The sequence below is a fragment of the Vitis vinifera genome, chromosome 2, assembly GCF_030704535.1.
Source record: "Vitis vinifera cultivar Pinot Noir 40024 chromosome 2, ASM3070453v1".
NCBI classification, from domain to species: domain Eukaryota; kingdom Viridiplantae; phylum Streptophyta; class Magnoliopsida; order Vitales; family Vitaceae; genus Vitis; species Vitis vinifera.
Window position 1 is genome coordinate 5,355,138 of NC_081806.1, and position 18,567 is coordinate 5,373,704.

The 18,567-nt window shown below is 33.5% G+C and overlaps 1 protein-coding gene and 1 long non-coding RNA gene across 3 annotated transcripts; one reads left to right on the forward strand and one right to left on the reverse strand.

Moving 5' to 3' along the window:
* The first annotated feature begins 2,280 nt into the window (after window positions 1-2,280).
* Window positions 2,281-5,993, forward strand: LOC132254902 (uncharacterized). Its single transcript, XM_059741946.1, has 3 exons — window positions 2,281-2,343; window positions 5,305-5,364; window positions 5,466-5,993. Exons 1-3 carry the CDS (start codon window positions 2,281-2,283, stop codon window positions 5,703-5,705), a joined length of 363 nt encoding a protein of 120 aa, XP_059597929.1. The 3' UTR covers window positions 5,706-5,993.
* Window positions 5,994-10,814: 4,821 nt separating this feature from the next.
* LOC104882149 (uncharacterized) lies at window positions 10,815-17,039 on the reverse strand. Of its 2 annotated transcripts, none has more exons than XR_787896.3 (3): window positions 16,871-17,039; window positions 12,362-14,106; window positions 10,815-11,097 (listed from the first exon to the last, which is right to left on the reverse strand). It is a non-coding gene; the product is annotated as an uncharacterized LOC104882149 (long non-coding RNA). The 2 variants fall into 2 exon arrangements; XR_009464460.1 differs by having other exon boundaries at window positions 12,362-15,688; window positions 16,871-17,007.
* Between the last annotated feature and the right edge of the window lie 1,528 nt (window positions 17,040-18,567).

The window sequence follows — 18,567 nt, forward strand, 5'->3', positions numbered from 1 at the left end:
TATTTTGATAATAATAAATCATGGTTAGTATACTAATTGTTAAAAATCAAAATAAGTTTCAGGTTCTACAAAAAAAAACTCTTTTGAAATTCAAGATAATTATCAAATGACTAAAGGAATGCAAGTTCAAATATATGTGAAGATCGTTTTAAGTCCAAGATTTAAATGTAAGGTCAACACATGGGTACACTTAGATCTTTCATATTAAATTATGCATATTTCAATACTTGGTTTATGCATTAAAATTGTTTTTTTTTATTAAAATTGAAATATTTTCACTTAAATATTAGGTAAACCCTTTTAAACTTGACATGTTATTATACTTAAAGACATTGTCTAAATGTTAGAAGTGAAATAAATCGAAAAAGACAAGTTTTTTTGGGTATTTTGGGTAAACCAACTAAGGAATTGGTTAATCAACTCAACCGAACATGGAATCGATTGACCGATTACCTCATCTTAATCGAGAACTAGTTAAGGAATGCAACAATTTTTTTTGCTCTTATCTAGTAACTTTACATTCCCGATCAATGGTGAGACAACTTCTAGTCAAGGGATAAATCTTCCCAATCGAAGTCTAACAGTCACATACTATGCAATTAATGCTCAACAGTTAATGCGACATCCCACGTCATATAGGGAGGAAAGTTTTTAACATTATATAAATATGAGTTTCTCTTATTTTTTTAATACATTTTAAATTTACAAATACTCATTTGAGTTCAAAGTAGATAATATTTACACGATTGGGTATGAGTTATTACAAATGATATCATAATCAATTCTCGACCTCCGTGTAAGGGTTTGTTTGACTCTGTAAAGAGTGTTTGTTTGTTTGATCTCGTAATCTCATGAAACATAATGAGAACGCCTTATCTGCATGATAAGTATTTGTAATGTCCCACATTGGATAAATGAGAAAATCACTAGGGTTATATATGTATGAATTTATCTTATCATTGTAGACAAGTTTTTAAGCTGCTAGGATCCCATTTGGATATAGAGTAGACAATATATACATGATTGGGCGTGAGTTGTTACAATATCTGTATGAACAATATCTAAATAATTAGGTCTGAATCCCCATTTTGTATTTTTAGCCATGTATTTTGTGGTAAAATGGTACCACAGATAATTTTTTCATTAATTTTAATTAATGGAAAAATAATAGAAGACCAAATAAGCGTATTCATACATTTAGATTACAAAAATATGAAAATATAAAAGAAAATCAAATATAATTAAAATTACTTTAAAATTTATATATTTTTAAATCATTTAATCTTTATATAATAAAAAAATAAGTTAAAGTTTAAAAAAACGTATAAAAATATATATCGATTTTAAATATTTTCTTTACTTTTTCATTTATTCTATTTCTCCTCCTTTTTTTTGGTATTTTCCTCCAAATGAACCAAACATAATAAGAGGACAAATCCACTGCTTAATTTAGATTCACTAAAACATGAAAATGTTCATTTCATTAGGCTATGCATCGGACGTACCGACATAACGCCCACCCAACCTAGCTCTGAGCGACGATGGCCCGGTTTGGGCCTCATTTTTAGTCCAGTCCAAAATACAGCCCATTGGACGTAAGCTTTGTATCTGTATCTTTTTTTCAAAAGTTTTTGAAGTAGAGATTTAATAGAAAATAAGCCCATCCAAATTGGGCCCTTTTTGGGCCTAACGTTTGGTCCAACTAAGAAGCATGGTCCATTGACGTTTTGCTTTACAAATATAATGTTGGCCCAAGTTGGGAGGAGTGATGTCAATTTTTTTAAAATTAAAATTTACTTTTTCGCACAACATTACCTTTGCAATGTTGGTGGCCAAAGTACCAAATAATCCCAACAAATGACTTCCATATTTTGAAAATTATAATAATTACACCCTCCTTTTGACACAAATATCCTTGATTTTTGTTATTTAGAAACGTGAGATGGGTATAAAATGAAAGAATTGTATACCCAATGAAGCAAATAAAATTTCATGGTTACAAATTACATGTATAACGATTTAATAACATTTGTTTTTAGATTATATTGCAATTATATTCTATAGAAATCATGTTGATTACGATGTATGATTTTTAATTTTCTTATACTTTTAAAATATGCTCACAACTAATAATCACGTTATGAATAATGTGATGTTCCACATAAGGAAAAAAAGTTTTTGACATTTATAACATGTGACACTTTTAAACTAAATGATATATTTTAAAGTCGTGATGGTGATTGTGAAGGTTGTAAGATAGACATATACAATATCCGTTCAATGGCGACGAAACGTGACCGGTGTGTACCTCATGAGTTGTGGGCATATGAGAACATTGGACTTGTATGAGATGGTGACTTGTGACTTCCCATATCACCTTACAAACGAAAAGTTTTGAACATTTATAAAGAGTATTGCCTAAATGCGTTTTAAAGTTCGTAAAAGTTGTGGACTCAAGGTGAATAATATCCACCTAACAGGTTATGACGTATAACACACTTTTTTAAAAACTGTTATGCATTGTATCGCCCTCAATGATAAGGTGATGAGTTTCAATCACTAGAATGGGGATTCTTCATAAACCTTAAAGGAGATTATGATATGTTAATTACGAAATAGGATTGTTATAAAACAGTTATCGAGCCTTTTACTTTCATAATAAAACTTGTCTTGAATAATTAGTAAGAGAATAAAGGATGAAAGACTGCAAACAAATTAATATCATGATTTGATGACTAGACTATGTCAAGCCTTCTAGCTTCTTCACAAGCTTTGAGGCGTTTCATTGAATTGAAAGTCATTTGAACCAAGACTCCCCCTTATATTTTTTCATAAAATCCTCAAGTTTCACCGTATCTTTATAGTTCAAAGGTATTTTACTCAAACTTCTCTCATAATCTCACCATATAGTAGTTGACAAAAGAAATAACAAGAACTATCACAAGGGTAGATATATAAATTAATGGTCAAGTATGAGTGCTTTAAATGAGAGTTCCCAAATGTAAATTCAATGTTCCCTCAAAGAACTATGATTCTCAACGGTATAAAAATAATTTGGAAGTGTCGTGTTTCTATTAAATGTACCCGTGACATGACATTTATATCATTTAAAATTAAACTAGTCATTAAACATAAAGTCTCTTAAAATCGAGCGTCAATTTACTAGTTGTTGGGACATTTAATGCATAAAAATAGCAAGTACGAGCTAAAACAATGCCTAATATAAGTATCTTCAAACAAATTGTCAAAATACTGATTGATGTTTTAAGTGTATTTAAAACATCAAAGACTTTATTGATTTAAGAAAAATTCAACCAAGTTGCCATCAAATTAAACAAAGAAAATAAAGAATTTTGGTATTAAGATATAATTACCAATATAAATTTGATAATTTAAAAGATATAAGTATCAATTCTCATTAGAAAAAAATGTCCAAATATATTTTTTAAAATTTCCTAGATATTAATTTTATAAACTATTTGATTTTTGAATCAAAGTAAAATAAATAAATAAAAATTGAGAGTTGAATAACTACAATTTTGCAAATTATTAGTCTTTTAAAATCTCATCAACCTACAAAGGAGAGTGTCTCTTCCTCTTGGTGATCTCTCTCTCTCTCTCTTTATTTTTATTTTATTTTATTATTTTTTGCTCCCTCTTAGCAGGGTATCTCATTGGAAAGTCCTTTTCGGTGCCATAGCCTTACCCAAAATAAAAAGATTATTAAAATGAAATGAGAAAATAAATATTTTGAAAAAGACCAGAAGTGAACTGAAATTGAAGAAAAACCCAAGTTATTTTTTAAAAAGGACTAAAGTGAAAAGATATATATTTTCTGGTATTGTAAGATAATTTGGCAAAAAGGGAGCCCACTTAAGCCAATGAGTATTCCAGGCAGCTTCCTTTCTGACGGTGGTTGGCTTCACGCTCCTCCAATTCTCCTCCCTACCCAATTCACCGGAGCACGTACCAGTCAACATTCTTTGTAATTTAGTCTCATTCTATTATTGCTCCCATCTTATTCATTTATATTTTATATATTGATTTATTTATTTGTATTTAATATCATATATTATTTTTTTTATTCAATAATCCCAATTTAAAGTTAGATAGGCATTAATTAAATAATTTTAAACCATTTTTCATCTATTTAACAAACTGGGCATGTCTGAGTGAACATCATAAGCCAAATGAGCTATTTTCTCATCATAAAATTATAATTAGTATCAAATTTTAATTTAATTATGATGAAATAAAAATGTAATAAAATCATAAAAAGTAAAAAAAAAAACTATTCTTATGAAATTTTTTTTCACTTAATAATAAATTAAATAATCACTTCAACATATAATAAAATAAGCGAAAAAAAAAACTTAAAGCCTTTTTTACAACTTTTTTCTAAAATGATTTTCTTATTTTTTGTTCTATAGAGCAAAAAACAAAAATTTACGTTTGACAATTAAAAAATTAATTTATTTTTAGAGAATATTTTTTAGTTGTTTTATATCATTTTTACTTATTTTTCTGATGGTTTTTTTATATAATAATTATATAAACATATATAATAATTAAAAATAAAACATGATATATAAAAAATATTTTTAAAATATATTTAAAAATAGATTAAAAATATTTCAAGTTTTCAAACAAATATTTGTTCTATTAAATATTAAAAAATAATTTTTAAAAACTGTTTTTAAATGCAGTTACCAAATAAAACTTTAATGTTTAAAATTTAAAACTCTAAACCATTGAAAACACCATAATATTTAATTATATATTATTTTTATCAAATTTTAAAGAATTAATTTCATTCATTTTCTTTGACATTTTAACTAAAAAAACTTATACATTATTAGTTTAAAATTTTATTATTTTTTTTTTCCTACATTCTCATTTTTTATTTTTAAAATTTAAAATGAGAGAGATATTTGGTGAAATTCCACATTTATGATAATTAAGTGTTATTAGCTTAAACTCGGCCGGAGGGAAGTGAAATTTACCTATTTTTTAATTTGAAAGTGGTACAAATGTGAAAAGCCCGAGGCGTCGCTTCCTACCAACCGGTCTACCCCAGGCCCATGTTGGGGAAAAGAAATTGGCATCGGTTCCTCTTTTGAATGTGAAACTACTGATATGCCCTCAAAAGATTTTTGGGGCTTATGGCTGTCATTCCCTACACCCAAGGTCATTAATGAAAATGTAGCATGACGTTATAATTGAATTTGGACAAAATTATGGCACTCCAATTATGGTCTTTGTGGTCTTTTTCCGAAGATTTGACGGGTTATGGTGAGAGGGTAGAAAACTGTCCAGCTTCACTGGACTCCTCAGCTCCAAATTGCCGGAGCGAAGCCCACAGAGGCCTGTTTGTCGCATCCCAAAGCCCTTCTCCTTTTCTTGTCTTCAGTTTCAACTGCTTCTCCGTCGTGAATGAAAACTAAAACCCCATTTCTGTGTTGCAGGTGAGTGGAATATTTGGGAGGAACAGAAGAGGGGTGCATGATGGGGCTGCACTTGGTGGCTCTGGCGAAGCTGAACCTGCTGGTATCGAGTTCCCAGAACTTGAGTCTGTTGGTGGGGGGTCTGATGTTCCCCTTCTTGGTGAAACTGCTGCTGAGCTTGCGGTTCGTGCGTGGGGCATACGGCGATGTGGTGTATGCATGGAGGCTCTTCTTCTTCCAACTGGGCCGGATCACATCTGAGAATGAGGTGGGGAATCCGGCGAATGGGAGCAGGTGGGAGAGAGCAGTGCGGTTAGTCCACGGGAGGCTGACACGCGCCGCACGCTCACCGGCTCAGACGTTGGAGGATGAGGATAGCCTGCACACTCTCTCTATGCTGGCACTCTAGAGGTCAATTTCCATTTTTGTACGAGGTAAAAATGAAAAATCTCTACTGAGTTGTTATTACTTGTTAGTAGATAATATCAGACGATTTTATGTGTTGCTCAACATATTTTCCAATTAAATGACAGAAAAAAAATTAAATAAGTAAAATGATTATTGTTTAGTTTTAGAACCCAACACAGACTCTCAACCAAAAAAAATATGCTTTAATAAGACAGGACGACAAGTTCTGGTTGGCAGGCCTTTGGCGCTCTGGCACTAGAATTCTATCTCATGTCGCGGGTTTTTAATTCAATACAATGATTTTTTTTAATCCACAGTAGGTTCTTGGGTTTCATCTCTCATCTATGTGAAAGAAACAGTCTTTGATTTGGAGTTATCTATTACATCGTAAAGTCTGAATTAATTTTATTTCACCGTCGAGAGAGTGAGGAGAGTTTTATCATTATACTATTTTTTTTTCTTTGATTAATAAAATTTCGAGTATTAACAAGTGAGAGTATGCAGGTCCCATTACTCATAAATAAATATTATAAAATCTTATATTTTTTCTTTATTTTCTACTAATAAAAATACAAGAGAACCTTGCTTATCACATTACCATCCAATTGTTTTTTGTTTTTACCTATTTGGAAAACAAATTATTAGTTTTATCCTTCTAATATCTTAAAAAAAAAACGGGAGGTGTTCGAAGTTTCATTTATTTTATTTATTCAACTTTAAATAAAGAAATGATTCATTATCATAAATAAAAACTTTTAACTCATTTTTATTTTAAAGTTAATAAAATTTATTTATTTATTTGTGTAGCATATTTAGAAGGGTAATTTTTACATTTTCTCTTTAATTTTCTTTATCAACTAAAACTTTGTAATCTTAGATTGGCCATTTCCACACTAACCCGCATTTGAAAAAAACTTCCTTTCAATTCAGGTGGTTGTAAAAGTGAAAGGTAATAGCCAACAGGGAATCAATTGGATGGGTATCAGTAAAGAAGCCAAATTAGCTTAGTTGGGTTGAAATTCCTTTATTTTTTGCCCCATTCCTTTTTAAAACTTCAGGGGCTATTTAAAAAGCATTTTCTAGGATTTCAGCTTTAAATGCAATTCTCATCTTTGTTATAACTTATAAGCATAAAGGAAGGAGGGGTGGGTATGGAAATGTTGATTCTCATTCTCATACCCATCTTTACCCATTTGAAAATTTTTAATTTTTTATTAATGAATGTAATTTATAAATAAGTGAAGTGAATTTTATTTATGTAAGGAGCAAACTTGTTTACAACATTAGACAAAATTAAGTTATATTTTGTTTTATACCCTATTATATCATAATGAGAAAATAAAAACTTAGGAAACAAAGTTTTGACTAATTAGAACTCCTATGTTACCTTCCTTAATTTCAACTATAAAAATATAATCACCCCATTATTATTATTATTATCTTGAATAATGTTTTCACTTTTATAAAGGCTTTTGTAATTTGAATTTTAGAAGAATAAAACTCAAATATGATTTCTTTGTCTCCATATTGTTACACAAAATGTTTCAAGACAAAAGTAGTTTTGAGTTAGTTGAGATTAGCTTTAGAATTAGTTGCCCAGTTTAGAGTTAGTTGAGATTAGCTTTAGGATTAGTTGAAAAGCATTAGCAGTTAAATTATTCAACCATATGTAATTTTCTTTATATAAAGGTAAAGAAAGAAAGAACAAAGTATGGTCAATTATATTTCTCTTTTGCTACTTTTATTGTCATTGTTCTACTTTGTTTTTCACTCTTAGTAGCCTATTTCCTTTGTTCAATTCCAATGTTTGTTATCATCATCAAACATAACTTTATAAATAAACATATTCTAACATGGTATCAAAGTCATAACAACATTAAGTATATCAAGCTTAATGTCACGGACTTAGTCGTTCACTAAGCTCGTGCGGCACTTAGGCAAGTCAAGACGCTTGATCTTGCTAAGTCAGCCTTGATCCCCAATGCTTAGCTTGCTCGGCTAAGACACTCGCGACTCGAAAGCTTAAGAGCTTAGTAGGCAACTTCTTAAAGAATGGAAGCTTTATTATCTCAAGAAAGCCTTTATAAGTGCTTGGATTCTCACTTGCTTGGTGCCTTGGCCAAATGAGGCCCTCACCTATTTATAGGCACCAATGGAACTCTCTAGAACCTTGGAGGGTTCCTTACAATTCATGAATATTCTAGAATGTCCTACATTATTCTAGAATATTTAAGAGACTTCTAGAATGTCCTACACTATTCTAGAATATTCAAGAGACTTCTAGAATGTCCTACACTATTCTAGAATATTCAAGAGACTTCTAGATTTCTCTAGAAAGCTTTGAACCCTTCTCATGTCTTCTACCATAGTGTAGAGTTGTGTGGACTTCTCTAGGCATTTCTAGAACCTTCCACACTCTTCCCACTAGTGGCTAAGTGTGGATGTCTCCAAGGGTCTCTAGAAGCTTCTCACCTCCTATATAAGCCATGGGGAGGGTCATTTGAAGTATCTTGTGACACTCTCCCCCACCTAAGCCGTCGACGTCCTCGTCGTTGCCTCATTCTGAAACTTCTCGATGTGTTTCCAGAATTTTCTCAAGGCATCCGCATGTTCCCAGCTTACCTGCCTCTTAGGTAGTCCTTTCCATCGGACTAGATACTCTATCACAGGAGGGACCCCTTGTCTCCTAGTGACCCGTTCAGCCAGGATATTCTTCACCTCCTTCTCCCGTGAGGCTTCAGATGGATGCAGACCCGTGCGTTTCCGATGCTTAGAGTGTTGCTTCCTCTTACCCATTAAGTTCACCTTTCCCTTAGTGACCTCTTCCATGTGTGTGCGGACTACCTCAGCTCGCTCTCCTTTTTCCTCCTTTACTTGCACCCCTGCTAATAAGGAGGTCTCAGGCGTACTAGGCTTCGGGTTGAATTGGAGGGCACCTAGTAGCTGCATTGAGCCCATATGTGCTTCGTCCTCCTGCTCCCTCTCCTCGATCATGGCACTGAGCGCCTTCCGCTTTGGACAATCCCTTGCCCAATGTAGACCGTCACATAGGAAGCATTTGATTTTAGGCGTAAACTCCCTCCTTTCCGCCTTATCCCTTCCTTCTCGGACGTTAGACGTCTTGCTTGATCCCTTTTTAGGAGCATTGTGGTCCCTTGGAACCTCGTCTCCCCCACCCATGGCGTGGCTATCCTCTAAAGACTCATCATTGGAGGAGTCTCCCCTCTTATAATCCGTTAAAGATTCTGCTATTGCCATAGCAGTGGCTAAGTCTTGAACGCCTCGGCGCCTTAATTCCTGCTCGGCCCACCCTTGCAGGTTGTCCATGAAGTTGAATAGCAACTTCTCCTGAGTCATGTTAGGAATCTCAAGCATGAGCGAAGAGAATTCCTTGACATAGTCGCGTATCGAGCCTGTGTGCTTGAGACGCCTCATGTTTTTCTTAGCCAGGTAAGCCACGTCCTCGGGGTAGAATTGCCTCTTGATCTCCTTCTTGAAGTCTTCCCACGTCTCTATGGTGCAAATGCCTTTCTCCATATCGGCAAACCTTCGACGCCACCATAGAGTAGCTGTGTCAGTAAGGTAGAGGGTCGCAGTTCTCACCTTAGCCGCCTCATCCGTCAATGCGATAGCTTCGAAGTATCGCTCCATATGCCATAAGAAGTTATCTAACTCCTTGGCATCCCTCTTGCCACTAAACCCTTGTGGCTTCGGCACCTCCACCCTAGATGCCCCTTGTGTGGCCATGACCCGTGCCGACACAGCAGCCTTGTAGATGGTCAACTCCTGCCTAACTTCCTGGTCTCGGGCCTCCACTCGTGCAGTCAAGGCCTCCATTCTTGACTCCACACTAGCGAACATGCTCATGACCTTGTCTTGGAAGGACATGAACTCCTCGTGTGACACCGGCTGAACTTGCGAGACTAGCACCCCCTCGCGAAGGTCTTGGATCTGCTCCCTTAGATCCTCTAAACCCTTCTCCATGCCTTGCTCGATCAAGTCCACCCCTTCCCGGGTGTTTGCCATGGCTAGCTCCACCTTGGCTAACCTTGCCTCCATGTTGGCAACAACATCACGAGATGAATCCTTCTTACCTCTGCCCCTGCCCCGTGCAGTAGGCTCGGCCTCCCTCCCACGGGTTTGTTCGCTAGTCTCCTCCACGTTAGAGCCCGACATGCTTCCCTTATGCCCGCTTCGTAGCCACGCTCTGATACCACTTGTCATGGACTTAGTCGTTCACTAAGCTCGTGCGGCACTTAGGCAAGTCAAGACGCTTGATCTTGCTAAGTCAGCCTTGATCCCCAATGCTTAGCTTGCTCGACTAAGACCACTACAAGAAAAAAAGCCTTCGTTGACAGTTTTTCACTGTCAATGTAAGGTATATCTGTGAAGGTAGGTTATTGTTCATATATGTTATCTATGCCAGTGTCAAGAAAAGTTTAAAGGTAACTTGACATATACATATGTTAAGATTTTCTCCATTTTTGCAAATGATGAAATCTTATTAGTATGTGATATGTCAATGTTTCTTTCATATATGTTAAGGTTGGATTCAACTTATATCAAGATTACTTAATCTTATGTCAAGGTTAACTCACTCTTTTGTTAAGATTAGTCCTACAAATGTCAAGATTAGATATCATATATGTCATGATTAACCCCACATATATCAAGGCTTTTAGATACATATGTCAAGGTTAGATTTTATATATATCATAATTGACTTATATATGTCAATGTTGGGTATAACATGTCTTGGTGGGCACCATATATGTTAAGGATAGGTACCACTTGTGTCATGATTGCTCCCATATATCTCAAATTTGAGTATAATGTATGTCAATGTAGGGAATAAGTACAACTGTCAAGGTTCCCCTTGAAAAATTTTAAAATTATTTTTTAATATGAAAAATTGTACCTGTTTCCATGTATAATCAATTTGATATTATTTAAGAATGATAATGACAATCAAATTATCATGATTTTACATATAATCAAAACATATTTAATATACATTTGATTATTAATTAAAGCACAAATCAATGAACTTGTTTAAAGTTGTCCCCAATTTCTCTATATAGAAGAAACTCATAATATACAACGAAATTAAAAACAAACTATAACACAATATACATAAACTTAAATTAAGTTGCTCATGTATATATCTATAACCAAGTCTCTTGCCTCCATCTTGAAGCATTACTTTATAGGAAAGCCTTAAATTTCCAACACCCAAACTTCGAATCTGTAGCAAAAAATATAGAGCATATTAACAAATTAAAAAGAAAAATGTATAATGAGGAGCAATCAAATATCAAGCTTTATGAAGAATTTTAATAGCAAGCTAGCCACTACACCTTTATTAGACAATAATAGATTATTTCTTAATAACACAGGTAAACAAACCAACTCTCAAATATTAAAATATTGATATAGCAAAAACATGTGGAGGCTAAACCTAGGAGCAAAACCTAAAACAAAAATCATTTTAACCTAATGAAGTTATTGTTTTGATCCAACCTCAGCCAAGATATTTAACTATTTAGATCATTATTATGATTTTTTAACCTAACACTTTCCCTGAAATGTCCAAGGTTTCCATCAAACTATACAAGTCAAAGATAGCATGACAACACAACCAGCTATAGTTTACCAAGCTCTACAAAAAGGTACATGAAAAAAATAAAAATGACATCATATTGAATGAGGATAGGAACAATAAATGAACAAATTTAGCAAGAACTAAAACAACTCCAAATTTATGTAAATGCAAACTATACTTGGTTTCATCTAAAACTGCTCATTTAAGGTTTTTTTTTCAATTATTTTTCTATACAAAGAGAACTTATCCTTATAAAATCTGAGGAACCTTCAAGAACTTGTCTTTCCACATTTGGAGCTTGGAATTTGAGGACAATAAAGTGGTGTGTGCTGAAAGTGAGTGAAGCATGTTGAGTTGTGTGTGATGAGAGTGAAAATGTGGCTGATGTGGGCATGTCCATAGTGGCATCATGGCTGCAAGTGAACAAGTTGATCATCATAAAACCAAACAACCAAAATGATATTAAAGCAAAGAAAACAAAATAAAAAAATCAATTTCACACAAAGCCTTAATTCATGTGGTCTCCAAAGGCTTGAATTAGGTGATGAACATGAGAAGATTTTAAGAAAAACGATTTGAGATTCTAACAAAGATTAATAGAAACTAAATTGCTAACAATGCTAATGAATTCACAACCAAAGATAGGGAGAATCACTAACAAATTTCTACATGAAATCACAACTAAAAAGTGAACACATCATGATCCTATTTTCAACATGAATTCATAATTAAAAAAGGAAGCATATCTCAATCAGATTCAACAATCTATGTGGCCTCCAATATCCACACCTAATCATGGTAAAATCTCATATTCAAAAGATGCAAAAGACTATGAAGAAAAAGATGAAACCACAAACTATAAAAAAAATAAAAAAATAAAAAAATAAAAAAAGGTCCAGCAACTTACCTCAAAATCCTCTTCAAAGTTTAGTGATGTATCTCTTTAAAACCCGATGCATGCTGATGGTGTCTTCAATGGCTAATGCATGTTGATGGTATTTCAATGGCTGATGTGTGTTGCTTCAATAAGCAACCTGGTGGTCTCCTTCTCTATGCAACTATGTTTGCCTTCTTCATCAGTTTGGCTAGTGTGTGTTCTCCAAAATTCAGCTGGTGGTGTTGTTCTTCACAAGCTTATGCAAATTCTCAAAATTCAGCAATCTAATGAGTGCTTGTGCTAGCAATCTGGTGGTCTCAAAATCTGATGGTGTGATCATGTGCTTGTTGAGTTTTGTCTCATAGCCATGCACTATCAACTTACCTCTCCACCATTAACAGTCACACACAATCAGCTTGCAACCCCACGAATCTCATGCTCTCAACCATTAACAACCATTCTGTGTTTAACTTTTCTTCCCAAATTTCTGGTTGTTCTCTCAATTTTCCAAGCTGATCTGTGCCCTCAATTCTCCCATAATCTCTCTTCACTTAGCTCCATCTCTCCTTCCTTCAAGACTGAATTCAGTTTCACGCTTTGTCCACTAAAGAATTATGCCATGTGATATTCTCCCTTGAAGAAAAATTCACTTCTCCCCATTTTTCCTCCCCAACTGTATTCAGTCCTCCCCGAAGTTCTAGAGATTTCCTCTAAACATTCTGATCACTTTCATTCCCTCCAAAATTCAAATCTGTCCACTAATAGTCACCTCTCTAAAACCTTCTCATCCTATTCCCTCCAAGCCAAAACCATGCACTAAATCCATGTGACTCTAGAACATTCTGCCACCTTCATTTTTTCCACAAACTGAGCACCAAACAGCCTCCATTCTAGAAAAATATGATGCTCACAACAATCCCCACCGTGTGCACAATCAGCTCAGGTGTTCTCCAGGTTCTGATGCTCTCCACTTTACAAATTTTGATTTTGTCCACCGTGTGCACAACAATTCTAGAAAAATCCATGTGACTCTAGAACATTCTGCCACCTTCTTTTTTTCCACAAACTGAGCACCAAACAACCTCCATTCTAGAAAAATCCGATGCTCACAACAATCCCCACCATGTGCACAATCAGCTCAGGTGTTCTCCAGGTTCTGATGCTCACATGAATCCTCCTTAATAGCCCACTCTCATGCCCTCTCTAGTGAAATCCTCATGTTTTCTCTCTCATCACAGCCCACTTGCACAACTTGGAAAGGGTAATTATATACGTATCTCAAGGATCCCATGCATTTGGACATTTCTTTTAGGAATTAATTTAGTGGGAGTACAGAACCTATTTTTCCTTAAATTTGAAAACAAAAATATTCAACCTAAAGCTGCAATGTTCACGTGTCTGGAATAGTTGCTCAACATAGTCATGAAATATTAACATACAACATTGCTTCCCAGAATATGATAACAAAAATATGGACTAGTCATTTCACATTCAGTTCCCTGCAGGGTTAGTTAATTGGCCGCCTGGACTTGGCAGTAATATCATATAATTCTAGATAAAAAAAAATACAATGATATTTTCTTTAAACTATATATGAGAATAGATAAGAACAACATAAAAAGCCAAATGTTTTTCTTTTACCTAAGCACCCTTAAGAAATGAGAAGACAACACTTCCTTTTATAGCATCCTTGACAACAAATTGCTTTAGCAGCCTTCCCTGATCAGGATCCATTGTGGTTTCCCAAAGTTGTTCAGGCCTCATCTCCCCTAAACCTGGATTGCATCCACATAAATTAGAATGAAAGCCTCAAAACAGTGATTTAATATCATCATATATAGACATGCAATTTCACATTCAGTTCCCTACAGGGTTGGTTAATATTCGTAGCCTAGACTTTGCCGTAACATCAAATACAATGATATTTCATTTAAGCTTGTTTTGAAAATAAATGCATTGATAAAATGACATGCACTTGGAACCTATTTTAAACATGAGTGCATGCCTACATTGAATGCTAAGACAAGTTGGAGTGGGGATCTCCAGCTTAATTTGACACCAAAGAAAAGACCGAAAATAAGAATCACCGAGTATATTGAAATCACATCTATAGACAATAATTAAAATAAATAAAATGATATTTCATTTACAAAATTGTTTGTTTGGTATATGTTTATCCTGACACTATGAAAACATATGGACATGTATTTTCCTATCCAACATATGCCATGTGCACAGTCAGGTCAGCTCATATATATGCCTAGCTAATGAAGTCATTCGTGATTTGTGAAGACAAACATGTAGGCAACAAGAACAATTAAATTTTCCATCTGGCCTTTGAACCATTGAATGTTGTATGATGCAACCGGGGGTAAGGGACACTAAAGATATTTTAAGTTCTGCATCAGTACTATGACAATAATATACCTTTTTTCCCCTCTCAACCTGCTCATTTCAGCAAAGAGAGCCCTGACAAGATGCTTATGAGTTATGTGGCTATCCAGGTAAATGATTTCTAAACCTATCAAAGCTGAAGGCTATTCTTAGCCTACACCAACATATTTCTATGATCAAATTTCTACAGCAGTCTTGAATAACTTTACATTTGTTCATAGTCAAGCACACTTGATGATAAAGGGAAAAAAACATCATTGGAACAACCAGAAAGTTCTCCATAACATAGGATCTGATGGGTAAATTAATAAATAAATATGGTGGCAACAACTTTGTTATGCGAGTGAGCAAGTCGATATGCCAACATGAAAACATAGACTATATTCTATAAGCCTACAACATGCATGGGTTGGAAGTCAACCTAGACTTTTCTCTGCTGCTTGTGGATCAACATAATATGATTCTCAAAATCAAAACTAAGACAAAAGACTATATACAACAATTGACCTAATGAATGATTAGTTTACAGAGTGTATTGTGCCATCCATATGAATAAAAAATCCACTACAACATAAGGACAAAGAAATATCACAAGTATCTCTATGATTTACCAAAATCAATGCAAGGGCTTTATGCATACTCCAGTCAGAAATTTAGCAACATACTGCACAAGGATATGACTGAAATCTTCATGAGTCAGACATTTCTGAAGGCAATCACAACCATGCCTTCCACCTCAGCTGTTTTGGAGACAATTTTAGATAATTTTCAGAAGACACCAACCAAAATAAACAAGGAGCTTAGTTGTGAAACCCTTCTATATATCATTTTTATTAATCATTCTGGCATGAAGAAAAAAAAAATGATAACAAGCCATATCATTTTCCTTCACTTTCTTGGAAACCAATCAAAAATCAAGAACACACTGTACTTCATTCCTGCTTCATGAAAACCAAACAGACACTGAGAAAAAGAAAGAAAACATAGTGCATATTAAACCTAGATCACTTTCTTGGAAACAAACAAAGCAGAAGAGGAAAGATAAAATGTACGTTTCAAAATGAGAAACCAAAGTACCAAACAAAAATCAAGAACCTACTTTACTTCACTCCTGTTTCTTGTAAACTAAAGATAAACCAAGAAAAAGAAAAACCCAAACAGAAAGAAACTACTATCCAGATTACACCTAGACCTTTGACCTTTGATTCAATGATGTTCTACATTACCAAAAGAGGAAAATAGATTATTAGAATTTAACTAACAAGAACAAATAAAAAAAATGAAATATTACCATTTCCACACCTTCATTTAATCGATTGAAAGAGGCAAAGACCCATTCAAAGCCACAAAATTAAGTGCCTATGGAAGAAGAACCCATTTGATTTGAAACCCAACAAGCATGTATTTATCTGTATTTTTACCTATTTTTCGAGAAATTTCCCAATATTTCCTACTAGTCCAGCTCGGACACAGGATACAAAATCTGTCCAATTTTTATTTTTATTTTTAAAAAAAACATAAGATGCTATTTGGTTATCTGATCATGATTTGCAAGCAAAGGTTGTGTTTTTCAGCCTAGCTCAAAAATCGTGGATTTAGGGTTCGTGAATTTTAAATCCAATGGCACAAAAGCAAAGAGACCCCTAGGACAGATCCAGAAAACACAAGGAGCAAAAAAAAAAAAGCAATTTTTTTGGTTTTCTTTGGGGGTTTTGCATGGATTTTCTCGAAAATCAAACAAGGATGAATTTTCCTGAAAATCGAATGGGGGATGGATTTTCTTGGGAATCAAACGGGGGTTTTTCAAAGAGAAAACACAGGAAGAAAAAAAAAACAATTTATTTGGTTTTCCTTGGGGGTTTTGCATGGATTTTCTCGGAAATCAAACGAGAATGAATTTTCCTGGAAATCGAATGGGAGATGGATTTTCCTAGGAATCAAACGGGGGTTTTGCAAAGAGAAAACATAGGAAGCAAAAAAAAAGCAATTTTTTTTTGTTTCCTTAGGGGTTTTGCATGGATTTTCTCATAAATCAAACGAGGATGAATTTTCTCGGAAATCGAATGGGGGATGGATTTTCTTGGGAATCAAACGAGGATTGCAAAAAAAAAAAAAAAAACAATAATAACATGATTAGATTAGTACCTGCGAGGATTGAGAATCACAGAGAAAAATAGGGCGGATTCTCTCGTCTGGAGGGCAACTTCAGAAAAGGGCTTCTTGATGCCCGAGGCCCCAAATGAGAGAAGCGGGTGGCCCTTTTGCTTTTTAGATTTAGTAGAGATTAAAAATATATATAAAAAAAAAAAACAAATCATGTGAACAATTTTCCTTTCTCTATATAAATAATTATTAATTACTTCTTTATTTTGATTATATCACTTCATGGATTGAAATTTCAGTTTTTATGAACGATATTTTATAAATTAATATTAATAGAAAAGGTTGTTACCACATATTTTAATAAAATTTTAGAAATTAAATCTCAAATAAATTATTTTATATAAATTAATTTAATTTTTCATTTAAAATGTAATAAAATGTGTTTTAATAAAAATATTTTAAATTTTTTTGAATAAATATTGTTTTCAACAAGATGGGCTCCCTTCATCTAGAAATATAATGGAACCACATCAATCTTCATTTTGATAATAAGACTATTGCAATGTCATAAGTATTATATTTATGTATAAATTATTTTTATTCAATAAAATCAAATATTTCTTAACTCAATTCTAACTTTATACACTTCCAAAATTCATATTTATTATTCTTAAAATTCAAATATCAAATCTATCGATATATCTCTATCGATCGATGTTTTTATTTTTTATCATATTCATGTCAATTATATTTACAAAATAACTTTAAAATATGAATTCTTACTTATTTTATCATTTTTTGGAGCTTTTCCAAGCATTCCTATAAATTTTAAATAATTTTCGCTCCACCGATATTTGTGAAAAAATATCCATCGGTATTTTTTCGATATTTCTAATATATCTGTAAAATCAAAGTACCAATATATTCGTAATTGTCGATATTTTCATCCTTGGTTTAGAGCAAAAAGTTTCAAACCCTAAGCTCTCAAAATGAATATTAGGTTTTGAGAAAATGAGGAGTGTTCTTTGTAAATACCACAAGGAACTTTGACAGGTAATTATAACATGATATCTTGACTTATAATCCATAGGTCATTTAAGATCATTTTACTAGAATTAAAATGGCATATATGTTTAAAATCATACCTTGACTTTTGATTTTATGTCAAGCTAGCCACATTATATAAGTACCTTGACATATGAACATACTAACTATACATTGACTTATAAATTATTTGTCAAGATTCTATTATATAAGTCATCAAAGAATTCAACAAAATTTTATATATGTCATTATTGGTTTAAACAAGTTGTATATGTCATAGTTGTTCATTTAAATAGGCAATATTGACACATATCACCTTAAGTCAAGATAATATATGTCAACAATGACCTTTTTTCTTGTAGTGGACACTCGCGACTCGAAAGCTTAAGAGCTTAGTAGGCAACTCCTTAAAGAATGGAAGCTTTATTATCTTAAGAAAGCCTTTACAAGTGCTTGGATGCTCACTTGCTTGGTGCCTTGGCCAAATGAGGCCCTCACCTATTTATAGGCACCAATGGAACTCTCTAGAACCTTGGAGGGTTCCTTACAATTCATGAATATTCTAGAATGTCCTACATTATTCTAGAATATTTAAGAGACTTCTAGAATGTCCTACACTATTCTAGAATATTCAAGAGACTTCTAGAATGTCCTACACTATTCTAGAATATTCAAGAGACTTCTAGATTTCTCTA